Raw genomic sequence first — 23891 nt, 5'->3', positions numbered from 1 at the left:
AACAAAGTGACTGGAATCTGCAGCTTTGTTTTCCTCTGACTAATAGCTATTATTACCATTTAATCAATGCAAGTCATGTCTATTATTCCCATACAATAACATATGGAAGTATTCGCTGGCTACTCGAGCTGTCAGAATGAATTATTGATAATGGATTTCAGTACCAATAGGTCAAAGTGTAGCCTATAGACGAGCCCTCTTGTCTAACTGCATTAGCCTACTTCCTGGACAGTCTCTAAGTAATTAACGAGCTCAGGGCTCTTACATTAAAGAAGCAGCTCCGCAGAGAGAAAGCTGCGTGGACCCCAAGGGCCCATCGCTTAGGGCCGCCTCTGTGGTCAGCCATAATTGTTGTATGTAAACAGCGCAAATCCTGCTTGTCAGAGGCGACCGAAAGTGGGTGGTCTGCGGAGCGATGACTTAGCTCCAGTACACTCTGGGAACGCTGCCACTGCTTTCAGCTCTCAGCTCTGTTTGGATGTTTAGAGGAGCTGTTAAATGCCAAGGGAGGCTCATGAAATATTAAAATGCATCAGAATTGCTTTGTGTGTTGGAGAGTTTACTTGAAAAATCATTTTATTGTTTGAAGTTTGTTGCATCCAAAAACTCATGGCCAAGGCTGTGCGTGTTGCTGAATATGTGGGAGCTGAACAAAGCCCTGGCAGAGCTCGGTTAATCTGGCTGACAGTATTATCCAGCCCAGCTGCCATCTTTGTTATTGTCAGGAGCTACAATGGGCTCGTCCCTCTCAGCCAGTCTGAGGAGAGGGGCGTTAACTCTCTTAAAACCGATAACGCCGGGATCACCCCCACTCTGGGTGCGAAGCAGCTCTCAGCCATAAGAAGCATCTTCGCAGCTGTTGTCTGCCTTTTGGATCATTTATGCTCCATGCGTGACAGCAGAGCTGTGATCATTGACGAGCTGAATATGGAAATTTGTCTGTTAATCATTGTGTGTCCCTGGAGGTGCTGGAGCCCTATGTTGTGCTTTACTCTAATGTGCCATGTGCAGCTGTCAACAGCAACATAATTCTGCAAGATTTACACTTTGAGCTGGCAGCTTTACACCTCATCACTGGTAGTTTGTAACAGTTCTGCACCGAAAGGCCACAAGCAGCGTTTCCAGCATTGTTAATGTTGTCACAGATAATTAAGTGTGGAGAATCAGTGATACGCTTACTATGATTGGTATGTTCGCTCCTTCTCATCCATGTGTGGCGTAAATTTTACCGTCTGTGTTAAACTAGAAACACTTAAGTCAACAACTGGTGGTCAGATCATCATAAAATTTGGATGTCTACAATTCTCTAATGATTTAAGAGATGACTCCTCCAGTATTTTGTTCAAGTAACTTGAAAACTAATGGCCATATTTGCTGCACACATTCATACTCTTCAGGGGAAGAACATTTTACATCCTCCAGTTAATTTGCAGGCCAACTACTATGCAAGACTACTATTTTTAGGAAAACGTTGACATTGTATTTTTCTGCAAAACACGTTACATTTGCATTTGTCCATTTACATCATCCATTTATATATATCCATTTATATCCATTTACATATACATATATATATATTATATATATATATATACATATATATACATATAAGAGAGAGAGAGAGAGAGAGAGAGAGAGAGAGAGAGAGAGAGATTAAAAATGCTGTTATCAGTCTGATAAAATATCGTATCCATTTCTGCATTCTTACATGCAAAGAGAAAGTAACCTTTTCCATCATAAATCTCCATCATCGCATCTGTCTACTTATTTATGGAAGGACCATCTTAATATTTGTCTTTCAAATATAGTGGAGTCAAAGTAATAAGTTTCCCCCAAAAAAAGAATACTAGTAAATTACAGATACCCAAAAACTGTACTTAAGTACAGTACTTAAGTAAATATACTTCGTTACTGTTCACCACTGCCATCAGCTCTGGTAGATGAGCAAAGGTCAGTCTGGATTGGTTGTGGAGGGAAATCGTTACGGTGAGAAAACTCTGACAAGATCCTGAATGACACAACTAAGCCAATAAGGGCTCTCATGGGTTTCTTGGAAGAGTCCATTGCCTGTAGCCAAACGCCTCATTTAACCCTTTTCCTTTTCCCGTCCGTCCTCATGCACACCCAATGCCTTCCTCTTCTTTTTCATCTTCTGCTGCTTCTTACTGACTCCCGATCCCTTTTTCTTCTTCGTCTCTTGTTTTTCTGAAAAGGTTCCCTGAGTTTTTTCGAGGCAGGCTGCAAGAATAAAACCTGCCATCACGTGACCGCTGTTGCATAACCAGCACTCTCACAGATGCATGTCAGATGGTCATTATTGTGCTCTGAGCATTAGATACCACTGTAGTTCACAGTTTAAACCTTTAGTGGTAGTGGACATAAAATCATTATTAATCCTGTGATTTTATCAGCACAGCATTCCTGTTGTTAAAGTGAACCGCAGCTCTTTGAGATACTCGCTATTGTAAATATAGATGGAGATTAAGAGAAATAATCCCTGCTGTGACTCCAGAGGGATTCATTTCACTGTGGTTTGGTGTCGGCTGTGTGTTTGACACTGCGGGACAGTGTGGGACTGCTTTAAAAGTGGAGCCCAGATTGTTTGAAGTTTTAGCAGTATCGCAATTAAAAGTACCTGGAATATTTTACATCTTTTTTACCTGATTTCCACTAGTGTTTGATGTCAACACACATCATGAGGTTGTAATGTTTGCCAGAGGACAAAGTTCAGCACAGTTTACATGAAAGTGACATTAATTATTGTGTAACACTATTAAAGCAATTGTGTAACGTAGAAAAATGTCACTTGTATGTACAAACCCACAGAAAATGATCACCTGAATCTGCAGCTCCCCTGGCTGATGATTTTGTTAAATGATTATGATATTTAAACAACTGCTGGGTTTAGGTGGTTTACTCAGAAAGCTACAGTCTTTGCGAGTCGATTGATACGGATCATTTCAAGATCTTTACTGCTAATTTCTCCTCTGCTCCAGTTTCTTAAGCCTGGTATACGTTGTGCGATTGTGGGCTTTCCCAGACGAAAGATAACCATCGTGACAGAAATGTGGAGATATCTTTGGTTGTGCTGTTTAAACAGTGGTCCTGTGCAGTCTTGAAATCAAAGCCAGCCTGGGATAAAATTCTGACAAGATCAGAAATTTGGGATGACCATCTCACTCTGTGACTGCTGTTGCAACCTACGTCTGCTAACCCTCTTTTCCCCAGCCATGACCACATCCACATTCTCCTCCTCTTCTTTAGATTTTAGGACATACATAAATGCCACTATAGCAAGGGCTTGATTTGTTTGTTTACATAGGTATGCATAGGTGGATGACGCACGCTGATGTTGTTTTGTTCTTGCATATTGATGTCAATGGACGTAGGTTGTGGCCTGCGATTCAGTAGGCGATGTCATCATACATCCTGCATACATCAAACTGTAATCTGCAGGAAGCTTTACACTTGTCTGCTCTGAGACAATTGCAAAGCCTCCAGCCATCGTCAAAACCATCATCATGTTTTCTGTCGCCAAACCACACACATACACACAACGCACTCACTGAGGCGCTAAACTTCCTGTGATTAGTCTGAGAGTCCAAACCATCTAAAAAATGTTTTCACACCAGAAACAAACCAAACCATTGTGTAGTTCCTTTTGGACTGAGACCATCTTCCTTCATCAGAAAAAGTGGCAGAGTCTGGATCATGGTCCCGTGAAAGTTTCATACCTGTAGTTTTGGTTTAGACCAAATTGAAAAGTCCAAAAGTACAAGTGAAAGGGCCTGTTGAGAGCATCTGGCCTGCCAAAGGGCCTAAGTGGACTTAGTTTGTGACCTGGCCGCCATGTGTACAACAGGCAAGCAAAAAAACAAGCACAGCCCACCGACTGTAGCATTTTACAGCTAAACAGTACACTAAAACATGTTTCTGATAACATATGAGTAGAAAAAAGTCAGTGCAGTAACAGAATCTTGATTTGTATTCGATCAGTGCTGCCGCAGTTCACCAGCAGTGATTGACATGAGAGACTCAGTTTTGATGTTGTTTTTGTTCACATGCTGCAAGGCCATTAGGCAGAGGAATATGATTTGATGATCTGTTGTGATATATTGACAGTTTCAGCAAATATGACAATGTTATTTTTACAAAAGTTACCAGCTTCAAGTTTATATGGTAACTATATAATCCAATTTTTACCTAAACCCTTGCATTTTTGCTTGAAATTCTCTTATTGTTTTTAAATGATCTGATTTCTGATCTGATTGTCCTCATCGACATATGGCAAAATATCAATCCCCAGTTGACCGTGTTGACATTGGCACACTTTTGATTCTTTTGTTTTACATGTCCTTTCAGCGGCGGTGGAGGAGAAATGAATTTTTCAGAAGTTTCCATAAGGCAGACCATTATATCTATTATAAAAGCACTGGCTTCAAACGTCTTCCATTAATAGAGAGACTGCAAACATGGACCTTCACAGCACACACATTATGCAACTCCCGCTGGATCAGGACATGAATATAGAAAATGAATTATGTAAAACACTATTCTGATCTGAGTAGAGCGTGGCCTTGTAGTTGGTGTGGACTAATTTAATAGAAACTACACTAAAGCAGCATCCTGCATCTGTTGTTTTCCTCCAAAGTGTCTCTTTTGTTAGATGTTTTATTGGCAAATAATGCAGCTGAATTCACGTCAATCATTTCAGATTAATGTGCTGTCAGTTTGTCTGCAGAACGTGTTGCTACAGGCCTGATGTCTGAGAGAGAATGAGGCCAAATAACTCAGTTTTAATGAAATTAATGTGCATACATCGCTGCTATGGCACGACACGCATAGAACTGGCACACAGCTGGAAGTATCTGTCAGAGCTGCAGTCGTTTCTATAGCATGCCGTCGCCGCCGCCGCTGCTGCTCCAGGATTGGTTATGTAAGCTGTTGTGAAAGTCTTGTGACATGTCATGATACCTGTCTCTGTTTTGGTCTGAATGAGGGTGATGATTTGTTATCTGAAATGCCACCTCCCCTCCCCCTCCTTCCTATAGGTCATCTATCCGCACACAAATGAAAGGCAGAGCTATCCGGGCTACATGATTAGCAGCGGGTCATCCCTTTATGACGACCCTGCCTCCCTCCCTCCCTCCCTCGCTCTGTCCGTCCTTCTCTCCGTCCTTCCCCTACAGGGCTTAACCCCATCCCCCAGCCCCGCTGATCACGATACACCACAGCGAGGAATGCAGGCCACCAAAGGGAAAACCTGGTAATCAGTAGTGACCCCTCCCCACCCTACCCCGCCCAAATCCCATCACTCCTCACCTCCTCCTCCTCCTTCTCCACCTCCCACCTCTCTGGATCGCCTCTCATAAGCAAATATGCAACCATGTGATCGAGAAACCTCAGGAGACACGAAAGCAGCACAGGGTGCGTGCTTTCCCCCTGCATTAGTGACCGCGTGTTCATGTTCAGCCTCTATATGTGTGGCCGTGTGTGTGTGTAGCGTGCATCCATGTGTATGTTAGTGGATGTGGGGGTGGTTTTGTGTGCATCGCGTGTTCATTTACTGCAGTGTTTGGGGGGTGAAGGAGTTGAAACGTTCTATATTTACTCGCTGCCATTCACACTCTGGTAGAATAATTAACACACAAACACACTCACATACATACTGTATGCATGCACTGTGCTGTAGCTGTGTGTGGCTGCATGTGCTGACACACACGTTTACTCTGCTACTCTTCTGTGTGTCCTGCACAGTGAGGAGATGTAGAAATATGATCACTGCTGTGCTGAAGTGAAGCTTGTTAACTTTTAAAGGTTGGACGATGTGGTTTTGTTTTGTCACATGATGATGTGTAGTTTTTTAACTCACGTTTACTGCAGGTCCTTAAAAAGTCTGAGAAAGTCTCAAATGCAGTATTGGATGTCATCGGACGTAAATGTCTACAATGTAAACATACTGTTTATTGATAGCATGACTGATCAATGGTGGAGGAAGTAATCTGAGGTGTTACTCAAGTATAAATAGCAATATCACATTGCAGATATACAAATTTTAGTAAAAATAAAGTGAATTGGCATCAAAATATACTTTTAAGTCCCAAAAATACTGAAAAGTCTGACCTGCGGCAACATGAAAGACATTTACTCCATAAATTGATGTAGAAAAAATCTCAAGAATGCAGGAAATTAAATGTTTGATGTTCTAACACTTAAGCATCCTTGTCCCCCAAATCCCTGTTTTTGTGTCCCCTGACCTCGTTGAAACAAAACTGTCCTTGTTCTGAATTGTAGTGAAGTACAAGCACTAACAAGCAATAAAGTAAATGTGACTCAATATTGTACTTAACGTTAGTAAATATACTTAGTTACTTCCGCCCCTGCTGGTGCAGAAAGTAGTGGACAGTAGTAGACTAGTTGTGGACAGAGTTTTATTTGGATTGATTGACAGAGCACGGCATTGTAAGAAGAGAACACACACACACACACACACACACACACACACACACATATATACAGCACGCCAATTGTCACTACTGATCTGCTTCTTCTGTGGCCACAGTAGCAACATCCTGACCTGCACGTCCTGATTAGCTGCTAACATGTTACTGTACAGATTAACACCTGAGCTGAGCAGACAGTTTTAAAGAGTGTTGCAGTGAATTTAGACTTCCTGGTGACAGTGTGATGCTAAAAGAGGCTCAAATCATTCAAATGGTTTTCGCAAGTAAAGCATGCAAACTGAAAGAATCCAGGAATTATCTGAGTACTGTCGTCTAAGATCCCTCATTTCACGACAGATTTTTAAAATAATTGGGATACATGTTGGAATGTTTTTAGTCATTTTTTTGTAATTAAATTGTGGGAGCAGGTGAAAACCGTCAAAATAGTTGTGATTTGTTTTAGTATAAGTAATTCAAAATTAAAGGTAAGTTATTCTAGTGAGAATAAAACCGCACTGTAGTGAGTTTGTGATTCGCTCTACACTAATGTTAGTGATAACCATGCAGATTTAATCTAACTCACCTTTAGTCCTTCAGCACTTGCAGTAGATCTTGATGCAACAGTTTCTGTCGCGGTGATTTGTTGTGTTCGTTGTCCACGCGTTTCAGCCATTCTCCGAGTGTGAATAGTGGTAGAAAAATGTTTGACAGTTTGACAGTGTTTCACCACAACGTTGCATGTGGTGCAAAACAGTTGACTCCCACTTTCATTTCAATGAAACTGTCTTGCCCTTTTGGCAGTAATTTTATTTAAATGGCAGATGTTTGTGTTGCACATATCTGCATCTTCACAACCAAAAACAAGGAAGTGAGTTTGGTAACGTTGTGCAGGGGACTGCTATGATTGGTGTCACTTAGGGGAAACTATGATGATGATGATGAGGATGAGCTCACCATTGTGGACTTTAATGATAAAAGGTAAAACCAAAACGAGCAGACGGTGGTGTCAGCCACAAATGATTGACAGCCTTCCAGTCAGTAAACCTTTTGGTCTTTGAATTTTCCTTTCAGAAAAAGAAATGAAAAAACAAATAGTTATTTGATTTTCATTTCAAAATCAAAAAATGAAAAATGAAAAACAAGCCATTTTTATTTTGGGGGGTCGGAAATGGAATATATAGAATAGAAATGATGCTTAATTTTCCTTTTCTCCTATTAAAAACCCTCCAAAATAAAATAAAATCGTCCATTTTCAGTGCAGAATCTCCTGCACACCTTGCAGGAAAACCCCTGACTTCCCATGTACTCATGCGACAAACACGCAGAGATTTCTGTAGGTGACAGATGTTGTTGTGACGAGTCAAAAATGAATATGGGTCCAAAGCCATTAGTTATGCCAATAAGCTCAGTCTTCACTACTTCACTTGCATTTACAATGTTATTTTTTTTCCCGAGACAACTTTTGGTTTCAGGATATTAAAAAAAAATAAAATAAAATATTTAAAAAAACCAACTAGTTTTTCATCTTTGTTTTCTTGGTGTTTTGTTTCATTTTTATGACAGGAGAAAAAGGAATTTAAATGGAATTTTCTGTATATTCCATTTCTGACAACTAAAACTTATACTGGCATGTTTTTTAATTTTTGTTATTTGCAATGAAAAGTCAAACAACTATTTGTTTGGTTTTTTTTATTTCTGAAAGGAAAATTCAAAGACTGAAAAGTACACTGATCCCTTCCCAGCCTTATAAGTAAAAGTAAGATTGCTCTCGTCCTCGCTGCCCGCGGTCTGAATCGGTCCTGGCATGGATCCAAAATAAACTACAGCTCTCTCTTCACCTCCCTGCACTACGTAACCAGCACGGGTCATGTGGGTGGGGTGTGTCCTCTAATCATCTGCTTTAACAACAGCGGCTGAGGATGTCCAACACCACGGGTCCCTGTCACCACGGCCCAATAACCCCCCCACCCCCTGCAACAGGCTTAATACGCTGGGTTAATGCTGTCCAAATATAGCACTGTTTCATGATTCAGACTCCTGCTATTGTTATTCCGTCATGTGACCTGATAGCAGAGACATGCAATGTGTGGTGTAAACAAACAAGTTAATTCTGAGTACTATACGCTTTGCTCAGTCACTGGCCGTGAAAAGAAAGCAGCAGTTTCTATATAATGCTATTTTTTTAATTTATATTTTTTGTTTTTAAGTTGCAGATATTCCATAATACTATCACTATAACACACTGAAGCTTGTCGTTTTGGCCGAACTCACTAAAGTCTGTACAACTACATCTACCTAAAAATAACTCCGCCATGACCAACAAGCGAAAGTGTAACTCGGTCTTGGTTTTAACCGCAGATCTCTGGTGTTAAGTAACGCTTTATCCCAAATCTGCCCTGTGATTGGTTGCAAACACTTTAAGTCTCTTTTTGGCAGCGTCATGTGTGTGTTTTTTGTTATCAAGTGTACATGGCGGCAACACAACAGGACGGCATGTAGGGATTGGGCAGGAAATTGAAGCGGCGCAGGCACAGAACATCCCCGCTAATCCCGTTGTAAATAGCATGATGGGACAAATTGAAAGTGGTCAAATATTTGATAAATATTTGCAGTGAGCTAAATGTTTTTTTGGGTTGGGGCTTCCAGCAAAGTAAAGCCCTCAGTGAGATAAACCCCGGCGCACTCGGCCCATGTCTGGCTCTCTGTGGAGCGGTGTCAGTAAGCTTTATGCTGGAGGCTCCATGATGAAGGCCGGGAGCAGAGCCAAGCTGGCCTCTAGGTCACAGTCCCGGGACAGAAAGATTTGTCTGCTGAAAGTGTCGACAACTGGACGTAGTTTGGTCTTTAAGGTCTAACTTCTGATGATATCCTGATGATTATGAAGTTGCATGAACAGTATACTGATCAGTATTAAAGTTCATGCGGTTTCTATGTCACCTCCATATGAAAAATTGACCCCATCATTTACTATAATTTATTTTTGGTCAGACTGCAGAGTCTGCTGCACAGTTGGAGTTAAATTAAATATAAATATAAATATAAATCTCTGGGTTCTAGCTGCATACCCTCGAGAGACACCGTGCTATAAAAAATGCCTCCAAAGGCAGCTGATGTATAACAAACTGTCTGATTTTCAGGGTCACTGCTTGATTGTCAGGTTTGATCTGTCAAATACTGGAGCAGATACGTTAACTGAGGGCCGACATGGGGCCCAGTGAGAGGAGGACCCACAGCGCCTCCAGCACTGTTCATAGAGTCCTCTCTCCATCACTGAACTGCAGCTCCGCAGCAACACCAACAAGTCATTTCATGTGAGGTTGAGTCTTAGCCAGTGGACTGGGTTAATTCTGATTCTTTCCACTGCAGTTCCCCTCGTTTCAGGGATTTTCTAGTCTTGAAAGAAGACAGCAGAACTGCTGATGTCTCCCAATAACAGCGAGCTTTGAATTCTGAATGATTTGTTCTTGCTGTTAATTATCAGATGAAGACTTAAGATCAGGAAGTACAGGGCATAGATCACCTAAAAATGAAAATTCAGTCATTATCTACTCACCCTCATGCCGATACAAGGTTGAGCGAAGTTTTATAGTCTGCAAAACACTGCCGGAGGTTCTCGGGGAAAAGGCATCTCCCACACAACCGAAGCAAATGGCGATCAAGATTCAAACGTCAAAAAAATATACAAAAAAAAAACACAAAATGTCTCCATACTGCTCATTGGAAATAATCCAAGTGTTCTAAAGCCCAGACGTGCCAATTTGTTTTCAAAAACGTCACTGGTGTGATATTTTTAGCCTTGTTGTAGCCTGTTGCTCCTAATGTGGGCTCTGCTCATGTATGCAGGCTCGTGCAAGACTAATGAGAGCTTGCGGTATCTGCACACAGTGTTTACATGTTACCTGGAAGCCCCCCCACACACACAAAACACTAGCTGTGCAAGGTGATGCGAATGAAAAAGAAATACAATGGTTTCATCTGGACACACGGTATAGGGTGGGAATGTTACAATACCAGAAATGTAGTATTTAATACCATCAGTGAAATTTCACAATTCTTGATACCCAGTTTGCTACAGTGGTAAAAAACAAAAATGTCCTCTAAGCTACTCTTTTATTAAAAACATTTAAATTAAATTTAAATTGTATTATCAATCCCTGCAATGTACTACTCTATGTGGGTTCATGAGATTTTGTAGTTGAGGAAATGTATGAATATAAAGTCTACAGTATATTATAGTACATATTTTTCCTCTGTTGTTGTTGTTGTTTAACCTATGTTTGTTTAAGATGTGAAGGTTGTTCTTTAAGATAGGCTATTTGTCCAGCCTTTCCTCCATTGTGATAGGACAGCTGGCTAAAGAGTGACAGTAACATATTTTTCAACCCTTGGAGACCAATAAAAAAAACAGCAAATGTGCATCTCTTAGAGTACATGTCAACAGCATTTTTGGAGGCAGAATTGGACGCTGAAAGAACTTCAGTCTTTGGCACTTCGGTGTTAGCTTCATTTTTCAGCCCCAGAGATTGGCGCTTGATGGACATATGACCTTTGGAGCAGAATAGACAGTCAGTGCCTTGTCTGCTGGCGTTTGTAGCGTAGTGTAAATGTGCTGCGCTTCTATTGCAAAGAGTTAACAAAATACACTGGCCACAGAAAAAAAAGCTTTTCTTGAGATGAAGCATAGCTGTTGCTGCAGCTGTTCTTATCTGCATCTTCCTCATGTCGCTGTTTTTAATCCCTGCTAGTATGCGTTCTTCTTCTTTTGGCATTTAACTGCACACTGGAACAGTTGTGGGTGTATGTGCTGCCTTTTCATGTCTGGAAGAACTGCATCCTCTGTACTTAAAACATTGAAAAAATAATGAGTATTCAGAATTATGGCATTGATGATACTGAAGTAGTGATTTGTGTGACATCTGTTGAATTTTGTTGTGTGTTTTTATGTATTATTTTGCCGTAACTTTGGAGCTCTATCATGCAAAGATAAGCATGTTTGGGAAAGCCAAGCTGTTCTCTTCAGTTCACTGGAAGCGCCTCTGGGTGACTGCCGGAGCGCTATTATGCCACATGTATGTGATGGCAGTGGGAATGTAAATTTTTCATTATGTACACTTGTACCCACTGAAGCTTGATAACAAGATCTGCTCTTTGTCCTCCACCTGGCCATTCAAGAGGCTTTGTGTTGGCCCACTTTTTCTGGATGGATTACGTCTCTGACATTACTGCGTACCTGTGGTTTCTGATGTGTAAACTCCCAAAGTAGAAACGCAGTAAACACAGCCGTAATGCACACACAGATAATGACAAAAGGTCGTGCTCATTGACAGATGAGGCAGATGTACAGAGGGACTGTGCATGTTGGAGTAATGATTTTTATCTGATCATAACACTGCAACCTACAGAGCCCCTAAAGGGACTTGGGGAAAAAAAAACATTTGATGGTGGAAGGAAACTATATGGTGGAAAAAACAAGTAGTGTTTGTTGTTAACATTCTTCTTTCTTGGTCTGTTTTAATTGTTTCATTTAATTGTGTTGTCATTTCCCTACATTATTAAAAGTGTAGTTGTGAACTGCATGGGTCAAAGATTTAATTAAAAAAAATGTATCCTCACATTGTATTTTCAGAAATGCGCTGCGGTGTGTCTGCTGGAATTTCAAGAAGTGCCTAGAGCAGCGCTGATCACTTCGTGCAGCTGAAACTTGACCACTCTACTGAGCTCACATTTTTTTTATTATTTTTTGGGGATTCTGCCTTTATTATAATATATAGCAGAGCTGATGTGTGAAGGGGGGGATAGAGGTTGCAGCAAAAGGCCGCAGGTTGGCAGATTAGCCTACTAAATTCACTTTTATAGTCTTTATTTTTGGCCATTATAGATGTTCGCTAGAATTCCCAAGTCCATTATCATATCACATATTACCACTGTAAAATTCACAGTTTGCGCCTGATATTTTGACGCGTGTGCACTTTATGCAGTCCGTATAAAAACAATTGAAGGTACTGTTTTAACTTCATACATGTATTAATTGCTTTTATTGCCAATGTGTCAACAGAGGGACAAGAAACCCTGGTTGTAATTACACTGGTGATATTGCAATGACATAATACACAAAGCAACCAGTAGGCCGCAAGTATATACCAAATTTATTTATTCTTTGTGTTCCAAGCTGCCTTGGAGCCATTGCGTCAGTGTTTTTTAAATCATGTTTTTCCAGCTGTTCTGCATTTCTTTGCGGGGCAATAACGCCACTCTTAACATATCTAACGCATGCGATACATCGCCCACGCCATCTCCTCACCAGAACATAAGATTATGTCCCACATTGTTGTCGGAGATCCTAGAAAAGTCGATCCAAGGTTTCTGTATGGGAACAAGGTCAGGGGTGTCTAACCAAAGCTGTGTCTCGTGTGAACGTCCAAGCCACGTCGGACTCTCCTCACAAAGCCCATATGCCATCCAGTGTCTGTCCTGACACTCCTAACACCGCCCCGCCCCACAGATGGACTCCTTGTTAACCCCCTTAGCAGACAACAAAAGATCTGACCCAAAACCCAGTCACCCAATCATGTCATACATCACCCTCGGGGTCAAAGGTCATCATGGGTCGCAGCACAGTGCTGCTGCGAGGGTCAGAGATTAATGTGCTTGACCGGTGCTCTCTTTCTCATGACATCACTGCAGCTCATCATCTCACATTATAGAAATAACAATTGATTATGGTGATATCAACGGCAACTGAAAATCTACTTTATTTTCATTTATCAACGGACAATCACAGCTTTTCAGACAGACTCAGTCTCTCGGGATGTTTCTAAAGTCCAAAGCGACAACTTTTTATTCTGATCAACAGACCAAAATCTCAAAGTCCAGAAACTCAGAAAAGAGCTGTAGATCATCACTGTGGAGAGACTGAATAGAAATGGATTTTTTACTTGATTATTGAGCTAAACAATCAGTCATTAATACTTTAATTCAAGTAATTTTGTTTCAAAAGTTGTAAATAAATAACTTGTATTTTTACAATCATATCCTGTAAGTCTAAACAGCCATTAGTAATGTAGCGAGTTCAGGAAAAAAACTAAAAGTCATTGATCAGCTGAAGTTGGGCCTGGTTTGCTTTGTCTGACACACTACTAAAGAGGTTTGCTGAGACCCAAAAAAAGTATTAATGAAAAAGATCAACTTATTGTTCTGTTCACAAAATCATAATCAGAAAAATCAAAGAGATCATAAGATAGTGGCAGTCAATAAACAATACTGCAACCCACTAACCTTTGCTCCGACTGACTGCACACAAATGAGCAGGTGTTTATATCAACGTTTGAGATTTACCGCCTCAAAGTATGGAAAAGTAGAACAGCTGGAGCCGCTTACTATGTAACTTTTTTGCATCAAAATAGGATTTTTTTCCCAGTTTCCTACAGGTGGCGGACTTGTTGGACTCTTTTTTTTTTTTTAATATCTTTACCTACTTGAAAAGTGCAACGCTGTGATATTTATGCATATCCAAAAACCTGTTGATATCCACGTCTTTCATAAAGTTTAAAAGCAGATTCTCCTTCAAACCAGAAAACGTATTCTGTCTTACTCAGAATACGCTTAACTAGAAAACGGCCTGATTTTTTAATATTTGAACAGAACATGCTGTTTTTCTGACCCCCATCAAATTCAGAGTATTGTCATATTCAGAATAATAGGGTGTGCTCGTAGCCAGTGTGTCATGTCACTTCCATGCTGATGGCATGCACATCCATGGAAACATGCTGGCAGGACATATGTCACAAACAACACAGAGAGCTGCTGCTGAAGATCGCTCTGCAGTGCCACTAGTGGTTAAAAACTTCATAGATTACTTTCATGTCAGGGACACATGGGAGGAGGGTAATCAGAGCTGTGTGTGCCGAGAGAGACTCACTGCAGCCATAATAAATGTTCATGGTTTTTGATTTTTGATATTTCTAAGCTTAATAAAAATAGCTTCAGAAACAAGTTGCTTAGTAAACATATTTGTCTTTTGATCCTTCAAATGCATGGTGGGAAAACATCTCTTGGACATAAGTTCACATATTTAACCCACCAGTTTGCCAACAGCTTCTCATGCCCTGAGCAGCAGAGCTGGATGAAAGAAAGAGTTATGATGTCATGCTGGGAAAAAGGAGAATCCCATTAGGATGAGAACAGCTGGGGCCACCAGCCAATGAACGGGGGGGGGGGGCAGAGGGGACAGGGGGGAGGAGCAGAGGGAGTGGTGAGACTGGATAGTGAGGAGGGGGCTGAGCAAGATGTAAAGTGCAAATATAGTGCCGCCTGAAGGATCTGTCGTCTCATCTCGCTTGAATGTGGCAACAACGTGTTTTTGTGGGAAAGATTGAAAGCTTTTCTCCAACAGTTCAGTTCCCTCATCATTTTGTTCATCATTGGTGCGCACACTTCAGTAAATGTTGGACTAGGTTTGCAAAATAATGCTTTTCTCATACAAAGATCTGACTTATTCTTCTTCATTTGATTAGTTAATCCTTGATGTTCGCTTTACATCTTATGTTGTTTTGGGACTCAGGCACACACTGCTGTGTGTAAAATAGTAATAATTGAAAAATGAGACAATTGCGTTACTTATAATATATATTTACTTACTTCTGACTCTTCTTTAAAAGAAGTAATTATAATTTGGATTAACATTTTAATTTTTTATTATTGCCACATGGACATTGTGGGCTAGACGCCCTTCTTCAGCGTGAGGATTGTATTTCATATTTTTAAACCCAATCAGTTGAAAATGATTAAATTGCTAACCCATCTCTTTGCTACAAACTTAGCTTGCACATTTGATGAAGGGGACAAGATATAGGACGGAGTATAAAGCATCAAATACAAATATATTTCATGTTTTATTAGTATAGTGTAAGCAAGGGAGGACTCTCACAGAGAAAAAAGGTATACAGACTAGTGTCCAGAGTCAGACTTTTGCACTGAGGAAATGTTTGCACTTTTGCACATTTTTTCACTGTCTGTATAACTGGGGTTAAGATGGGTGTGTTATGTAGGCCTGCGACAATTATTAATCAATTATTATAATTATTTATATATCAATACCTAGTGATTAAAATGCTGATTATACTCTCACTTAATTGCTTGTTTGGTGAAAAAAAACATGTCCAACTGTCTCAAAATTGTGTAAAACAATCTTCAAATTACTTACTTTGTTTAACCATCAGTCCACAAATCCAGTTATACTCACTTCACTATCAGATAAAACAAAGGAAAGCAGCAAATACGCAAACAATAAAAATAGTAATTAAAAAATTACAAATCTGTAATTGTCTAATAGTTGCAGTTCACTTCATTAGTAGTTTGTTTCAGTGTCGATGTCAAATATTAATATTCATTCACTTCAGCCAGTCGCAGTATATACAGAATATCAAACTGTGCACAGTGTTGCACAGCTTTAGGTCTGCAAAACTCAGGACATTGAAACCACAACAACAAGAGATTTGTTTTCTGTTGTAATGTATATTACTGATGTTTCAGGAATCACGATACAAGCAAGTTTGACACAAAAACAATGTCTGGATTTGGTGAATTAGACTTTCAGATTGCATGTAATGAATGTTTAATGAGCTGGGATCAGGCGCGCATGCAGCTATTCTGTCGTACTAAACATAAGGCAAGCTGACAGTCACAGCAGTGTTTTGCAAACATTATTACAAGACTAAAAACCTTCCTCTCCCCACCTCGAACTCAACCTCCCTCCCTGTCTGTCCCTCTGTACAGTCGCCCTGAACGGAGTGACTCCAGCTGGTGGGAATGATGACGACAGCAAAACAGCAGGATCGGTGGAGACCAAGATTCCTGAAGGCGAACTGTTGCTGCAGGTCAGTAAAAAAGCTGTGTTTAGTATTTTTCATTTTCTTTTATTGATTTTAGCTTTTGTTTGTTTCTATCACAAACACTTCATTTCCCAAACTGCTGTTCAATCCGTTCAATACGGTTTGGGGGACAGCGATTGTTGATGGGCAACTGCCCTGATTCAATTTGTGTGTCTGGATTGCTCTCGTGTTTTCTGTTTTTTCTTTTTTTTTGTTTATTTTTTCCTCTTGACAAGTTCCCAAATTCTATTTAGGCCAATGACAGAGGCTCAGAGGCTCAGGGCAGCTTACCACTCAATACGTCTGGCACTGTCTGCTGCGCCCTCATGAAACATTAGTTGACTGTTTAGTGAAGCCAGTCGTCTGCTGAACTGGTGGGTAGACCTTGTGTCTGGGACTAATCTGAATTTGACCTAAAAAGCTCTACATTTGAGATAACTTTGAGATAAAGAATACCCGCCTAAAAGTGGATTCTTTTGAACAGAAATGTGATATTTAAAGAAGGATTTGTGAATCAAAGAACCGATTTCAGCTGGTTAGTCCTCAAATAGCATATGGATGAGATTTGAAAAGATTATCACTTTCATGCTAAAAGGGAATTTCTGGACTTTTTTTGTTTGTTTTAAAACTTGGGTCATATTTTTGAAGTTTTGGCCATCATTAATGTCAGATATAGTCTATTAAAAAGGAACAGATTTATTTTGGAAATATTTGTTTTCTTGCTGAGAGTTAGATGAGAAGATAAATACAATCTCATTTCTGCTGTCATAATCACCACAGCTGTTCAAGGGCGTTGTCGCTTTAAGGGACAGTTCACCCCTAAAATTCAAAAATACAATTTTTCCTCCTACCTGTAGTGTTGTTTATCAGCAGTGTTAGAGATATCGGCTGTAGAAATGTCTGCTTTCTCTCCAATTTAATGGAACAAAAAGGTAAATAAAAAAAACAAAATGGCAATGTCTCTTTTCAGAAATCATAACCTGATTACTCAAGATAATCCACAGGCCTTATTGCAAGCGGTTTCAGTAGGAACTACTTTCTTTCTGATGAACGAGAAGGAAGCGTGCATCTCCTCATGGATGAGAGGCTCGTCCTCCTGTCATTGCAAAATGTAAAAATTATTGTTGTCCTCAGCTGAGATGCAGAGTTATCCAGCTCTGTGGTACAAAGTGAGCTAGCAGTAGATGCATACTATCCTGTGCAGTCATACAGTTGGCAGGTGTAGTTCAGTTTAAAGAAAATAATTTCTACATGAAACTGCTCACAACAAGGTCTGTGGTTTATCTTGAGTAATTGGGTCATGATTTCTGGAGACATTGTTGTTGAGTTTTTCAGATGTAGTTTTTGATGCACCACGAGCAGAGTGCATTATAGTTCCATTATATTTTAGAGAAGGAAGACATTTTTACGGCTGATATCTATAATCAGCACTACAGGTAAAAGGAAAATGATTGATTCTTAAGTACAAACTAAACAACAACTGTTTGTGTCCAGCTATTGAGCTTAGCATCTTAAAACATGTCAGCGGTCACTTTACCTGCAGGCATGGACTCTCCTCAGCAGCAGAGGGAGGAGCACAGAGGACAGGAGAATTACTGATGTCTGTGTTTTTTGATTCTGTCTAAAACAGTGTGTGTTGTGATGGCAGAAATATGATTTATTTAGGGTTTTGGGGGGGGGGGGGGGGGTTCCTTTGCAATGTGAGGGTCTAAGGACAGAGGGATGTCGTATGTAAAGCCCTTGGGGCAAACTGTGTTTTGTTTTGTGTTTTTTGGGCTTTATAAATAAAATTGAATTTAATTGACATTCTAATTTTGTTTCCAGTGAGATATTGTGTTTATATAGTAATATTGCTGTTTTAATATTTATGTTGCTGCTCTGGAAACAACATTTAGTTATGATATTTTACTTCTAATCCTGTTCTGATTTATTATTTATTGAAGTAATTCCTTGTAATAATTCCTAGTAATTTACAGCATTAGTTCTCTGAGAATCTCTTTCCCATTCAAGCCAAACTGGTGTTATAACTGAAATATCCAAAACTGAATCAAAATTGAATTGAATTGGGTCGGGACCTTGAGAATCGAATCAGTTCGGGAAGTCAGTGGTGATGTTCAGCCATGTTGGAAACACATCTCTTTGTAAAACGTGACGTTTTTCTCTTTGAAGATCTGAAGCATTTCGCTGCACTTTTGGGTCACAGTTCAGCTTTTTAAGAAAAGGCGATCAGTAGAACTGTTTTCCAGAAAAAAGTCTCTCCTGGTTCACGGCGGTTATGTGCCCTCTGCACTGTATGTGTGATTGAGTGGAGAGCTGCTCGTTGGATGCCAGATCTTTTTGGGATCGGCTGGAGTCATTGATTTTCCAGTCCAGTTCCTCCCAATGTGCATCACACTGGCATTCCAGGAGAGGAGAGGAAACAGCCTGCCCGCCGTACCCCAACCCTACCAGGGAGGTTTCATTATTATGATAAGCCTACATTTCCCCAGCTTGTTAGTAATGAGAAATGAAAGCTCATTTAGAGAAAAAGCGAATGAGCGTTCCACAGGGGGCCTCTTCTTCCTCTTCCTCCTCCTCCTAATCGTCGGGATGAGAGGGGAGATGGACGGCGAGCGGTTCACAGGCTGAGATATGTGAGGTTTATGTCTGAAGCAGTGTCTGAGCTGGTTTCTTTGCTGTTCTTCACATCAGACGCTGGTGAATTATAGAGGAGGTTTGAGCATATCAATTATTGACACTCCAAAATGGAGGAAACATGGCAGGATGTATTAATTGTGCTTTTATGTGGTCATTATTGCAAATAAACACGCAGAATTGGCCATTTTTGCTATAACTGATAACAGCTGGCTCTAACAATGTGGAGCAGCCTTTACTTATTTATCTTTCTCTTATGTTAATGCAACATTTGGCAGCCATTGCTCTTCTTGTGCTCATGACTGATTCTAATCATTTGCAGCTGGGAGGTTAATGAGTGCACATGAGTAGACTATCTGGTATTAAAAGGTATGGCCTCATTTCTGATGGTTGAACAGACGTTCACATCACATCAGGCTCCAGCAGCAACAGAGCCCTTCGCATTCATTTTCCCTAAATTTGAGCAAACATATGTGGGAAAGAAGCAAAAATATTTCAAGCTTAGTGTCTCTGGAGTAACTGAAAAAGTTAAACCATCATATCATGAGACATGATTTAGCCGTTTCTTGGTGGCTGTTTATGTGAAACACTCAGCCTTGACATTTGGGTGTTTGTGTTTACTCTGGAGGAAGTGCTGCAGATAATTGTGGTGAATCAGGGGTGCAGTATCAGAAAGAATAACATCTCCAGCATTAGTCATCGCTGCACCCGGCGGGCTGATTTAGGAAAGAGATGACTGTGCTTGTGCGGATGTTTGTGGCTGTGTGAGGACAGTTGTGTGTATGTTTGTGATGCATGTCTATTTGTGTGTTTGTTTATGAAATGTTAGCATACCGGGGGAGGGCACGTGTGCGTTAAGTGAGGTGGAAATGTTGGACCAGCTGTTCTTCTTTGAGGAGAAACAATGAATGTGCTCCATTTCACTTAAAGGAACAGTTCATCTCAGAATTGAAAATGCATATTTCTCCTCTTACTTGTAGAACTGCTTGTCTATCTAGATTGTTTTGGCATGAGTTGCAGTGTGTTCAGGATATCGGCCGTCTCTCCAATGTAGTGGATCTAGTGGGCACTCAGCTTGTGGCGCTCAAAGCACCAAAAAAATACATATGAAAACTCAATAGTCTCTTTCCAGAAATCACGACCCAGTTACTCAAGATAATCCATAGACCTTGTGGTGAGCAGTTTCATGTAGAAGTTATTTTCTTTATACTGAACTACACCTGCCAACTGTATGACCACACAGAGGGAATTGTGTATTATTTAATTTTGTGGTTACAGATGTTGATGGCTTTAGCTCACCTGAGGATGCAGGGGTGGAATTTTGATTTAAAAGGTGAGGGGTCACAAAGTTAGTACAGGAACAAATCCTTAAAAGAGCTTTAGTTTTGCAGATACTTGATCATGTTTTTTTTTTATTATGATTTTAATATGTCCCCTTCTTGAAATGTATGGTCCTAAGAATTTTATTCAGACATTTTATTTAGCAAAAAGGGATGAAAATGCTCAATATACTGACTAATCCCATTAAAAATACATAACAAGCGTGAGTTTGCAGTAGCTGAAACCTGCATGCCAAATTTCAGGCTCCTAGGGTAAAAACTGTGGCCACCAAAGCCTGGGGAATTTTTGTGTACCAGACAACAGAAGAGCTGTAGTGCTGATAACAGCACAAGAAACTACTCTGATCGATTCTCTCAATTCATTCTCAGTGTAATTTCCTACAACTTTCTGGATGCAAACAACATTCCAACTTTCATACCTTTATTCAAATATAATGTTAGTTTTCGTGCCGCAAAAAGTGGAAGGGTCTAGCCCTTGTGTTGTCCTTGAGGTCATTCTGACCCCAAATGAAATCTTTTGCTGTCAAAATATGTTTTTGATACTTATGTAAACATGTTATGTTATGAATTCCTAAATGAAGGGGAAAATGTGAGGTAATGGGTTGGACTGATGTAAAACTAAAGGTGTAACACAGAATTGATTGACAATTACATGCTTTAAATAGCAGTCAAACCAGGCGGGGCAGGAAAGACCCCAGAGGACAAAAGGTGTATGGCAATCGGGAGGACATTATAAGGGCTAGAATTACCTTCTGAAAAAGTGCAGGGGGACATGTCAAGCCCTTGTGAGGAGGACACTATTACCATTTACATCTCACGCTTTTGCGTCCATGAGTAGATGCACACGTCCATCTGCTCAGTGATATAGTTGGCAGGTGTAGTTTGGCTGAAAAATAATTTTCACATGAAGCTTCTCACAACAAGGTCTGTGGATTATCTTGAGTAACTGGGTCATGATTTCTGAAAAGAGACATTGCTGCTGAGTTTTTAAATGAATTTCCCTTCTAGTTCCATTATACTGATATATGGCCAATATCTCCATCACTCTGTGAGATTGATAAATAGCACTGCAGGTAAGAGGTAAAATACACATTTCTGATTTTGGGGTGAACTATCCATTTAACATTTTTCCTCACTTTCCTCTGCTCTCCTTCTATCCTTTCCTTTCTTCCTGTACTTCCATCTGTGATTCAAGCAGTTGTTTTACTGTAGCGCTGCTCATCTACTCAGATAACACAAAAGGGAGTATCCACGCTGCAGCTGTGGTGAACAAATGAGGGAAACTGTATGTTTTCTCCCTTTTACAGAAATAGAAAGAATTGAATAATTCATATCAATAGAAAGGCTATAAAGGGAACGGGTTTCACATTATATATGTATGCCTATATGCGTCAAATATGTTTGTTGACAAAGGTCCACATTTATTCTGCCTTGATGCTTTTCTGCTTCTAGGCGCAAAAATAATAGTTATTTTCATCGCTGCATTATGACGGTCTTTTAACTGTTGGACTGAGGTTTGTGACAGTGCCGCCTAATCTTTTGTGACAATATAATCAAACGACCCTCCCGATTCTCTTCTTCCCTCAACTTTTCCTTTCCACACTTCTTCATGATCACAGTGCAGATCATATAGAGGGTCGTTCAGGGGGAATACTCAGAACTGGACGTCTCCACGTGTTCAGAAAACCTGAGATGACCTCTGTCATTAAGGGCCATCATTTCATATACGACATTTTGTTTCTTTCACAGCCATAAAAACACGTGACTTACAATAGCATTACTCAGGTGAACTTTAACAACGAAAATATGGTTGAAAGTTTTCAGACAATGAGAAGTCTCTGCTAACTGTCCGTGTCTCTGTGTCCTCTGTTTGACTCACAGGCTCTCAACGGTTTTGTCATGGTGGTCACTGCCAGCGGGACCATCTTCTACTCCTCTCACACCATCCAGGACTACCTGGGCTTCCACCAGGTGACGTATCACTACACCTCTTTTTCTATTTCATTTCTTATTTGAACTCCTACCCTTGGTTTTCAAGTGCCCCTTTCCCCCTCACTAGTGGTTGAAATCTTCTCCAATGAAATGGGACAAGCCTTCAAGCCCCTCTACATCATTAGTATTGTCATCGACAGTGTTCACATAAACTGATGTGACTATAATATTATCACAATGAAATTTGCCATTTATCTGATGAAGCTGGAAAAACATGGACACTCGCATTTTATCACAATTTAGTTTCCACGCCATCAGTTGAAGTCATCAAATAAGAAAGAAACACTGATTCATTGAATCTTTATTAACAAAAAAGGGTTTCTTCTGTTTCTTGTGCAGCCATCTTGCTGAAGATAACACTCGGTTTGAAGCGTGCTTCTAATAAACGTTCATTTAGAGGCTTAAAGGATAGCTCACCCAAAAATGAAAATTCAGTCGTCATCTTTTCACTTTCATGCCGATGAAAAGTCAGGTGAAGTTTTACAGTCCACAAAACACTGCCGGAGTTTAATGGGGAAAAAGGTGGTCCTCTCATTTCCCAAACAATTGAAAAGAATAGTGACCAGGATTCAAATTTTAAAAAAACAAAACATAATAAAACCACAAAAAGTCTCCATACTGCTGATCTCAAGTAATCCAAGTGTCCTATAGTCCAGATGTGCCTATTTGTGTTGAAGAAACATCACTGGTGTCATGTTTTTAGCCTTGTTGTAGCCTGTAGCTCCTCGTGTGGGAGCCACATCCATGTATGCGAGCTAGTGCAAGACTAACGAGAGCTTGTGTTATCTGCACACAGTGTTTACATGTTACCTGCAAGCTCCACACACACACAAAACACTAGAAAAATGTCACTGGTGTCATGTTTTTTGCCTTGTTGTAGCCTGTAGCTCCTAGTGTGAGAGCCCCGTTCATATATGCACGCTTGTGCAGGACCAGCGAGAGTTCAGTCGTATTTGCACACTTGCACACTGTATTTACACACACACACAAACACACTCACACACACACACACACACACATACACATACACATACACACATGTAAACACTGGCGTGCAGATACCGCAAACTGTTGTTGGTCTTGCACAAGTGCGCATATGTGAATGCAGCTCCCACACTAGGAGCTTAAGGCTTCAACCATGCTAAAAACATGGCACCACTGATGATTTTCAAAACAACTTGGCATGTCGAGGATTCATTTTGTGTTTTTTATTATGTATTTTTTTCAACATTTGAATCCTGGTCACCATTTGCTTCAATTGTTTGGGAGATGAGTGTCATGCCTTTTTCCCCGTGGAACCCCGGCAGTGGACTATAAATCTTCACCCGACTGTCCATCCACATGAGGGTGTATTTTCATTTTTGGGTGAACTATCCCTTTATGTTACCGTACACCTCTATCTCTCTATCTCTCCGTATACCTCTATCCCTCTGACTTGGGACTGAACCTTGATATTAGGAAAAATCTTATCGTTCTAATGTGGCCGGCCTCCAGAGCTCAGACACCACCAACACCTCCAGCTTCACTTCTGTAAGTCTATGTTTATTAGCTTTGCCTCTAAGAAGAGTCTGAGGTGTTTCCAGAATCAGGAGACTCTTGAGGTACTCGCTATG

At 40.3% G+C, this 23891-nt stretch overlaps 1 protein-coding gene across 1 annotated transcript in view; it reads left to right on the top strand.

Annotated features, from left to right (window-relative positions):
- LOC121949302 (aryl hydrocarbon receptor-like) overlaps window positions 1-23891 on the top strand; it is a 52947-nt gene that overhangs the window by 13625 nt on the left and 15431 nt on the right. The window contains exons 3-4 of the mRNA XM_042494957.1: window positions 16218-16318; window positions 22168-22257. Coding sequence (XP_042350891.1) covers window positions 16218-16318; window positions 22168-22257 — 191 coding nt within the window. The remainder of the gene's footprint in view (window positions 1-16217; window positions 16319-22167; window positions 22258-23891) is intronic.

The sequence above is a fragment of the Plectropomus leopardus genome, chromosome 10, assembly GCF_008729295.1.
Source record: "Plectropomus leopardus isolate mb chromosome 10, YSFRI_Pleo_2.0, whole genome shotgun sequence".
Lineage (NCBI taxonomy): Eukaryota > Metazoa > Chordata > Actinopteri > Perciformes > Serranidae > Plectropomus > Plectropomus leopardus.
The sequence above is the reverse complement of the archived record's forward strand: the minus strand, read 5'-3'. Positions and strand labels throughout refer to the sequence as shown.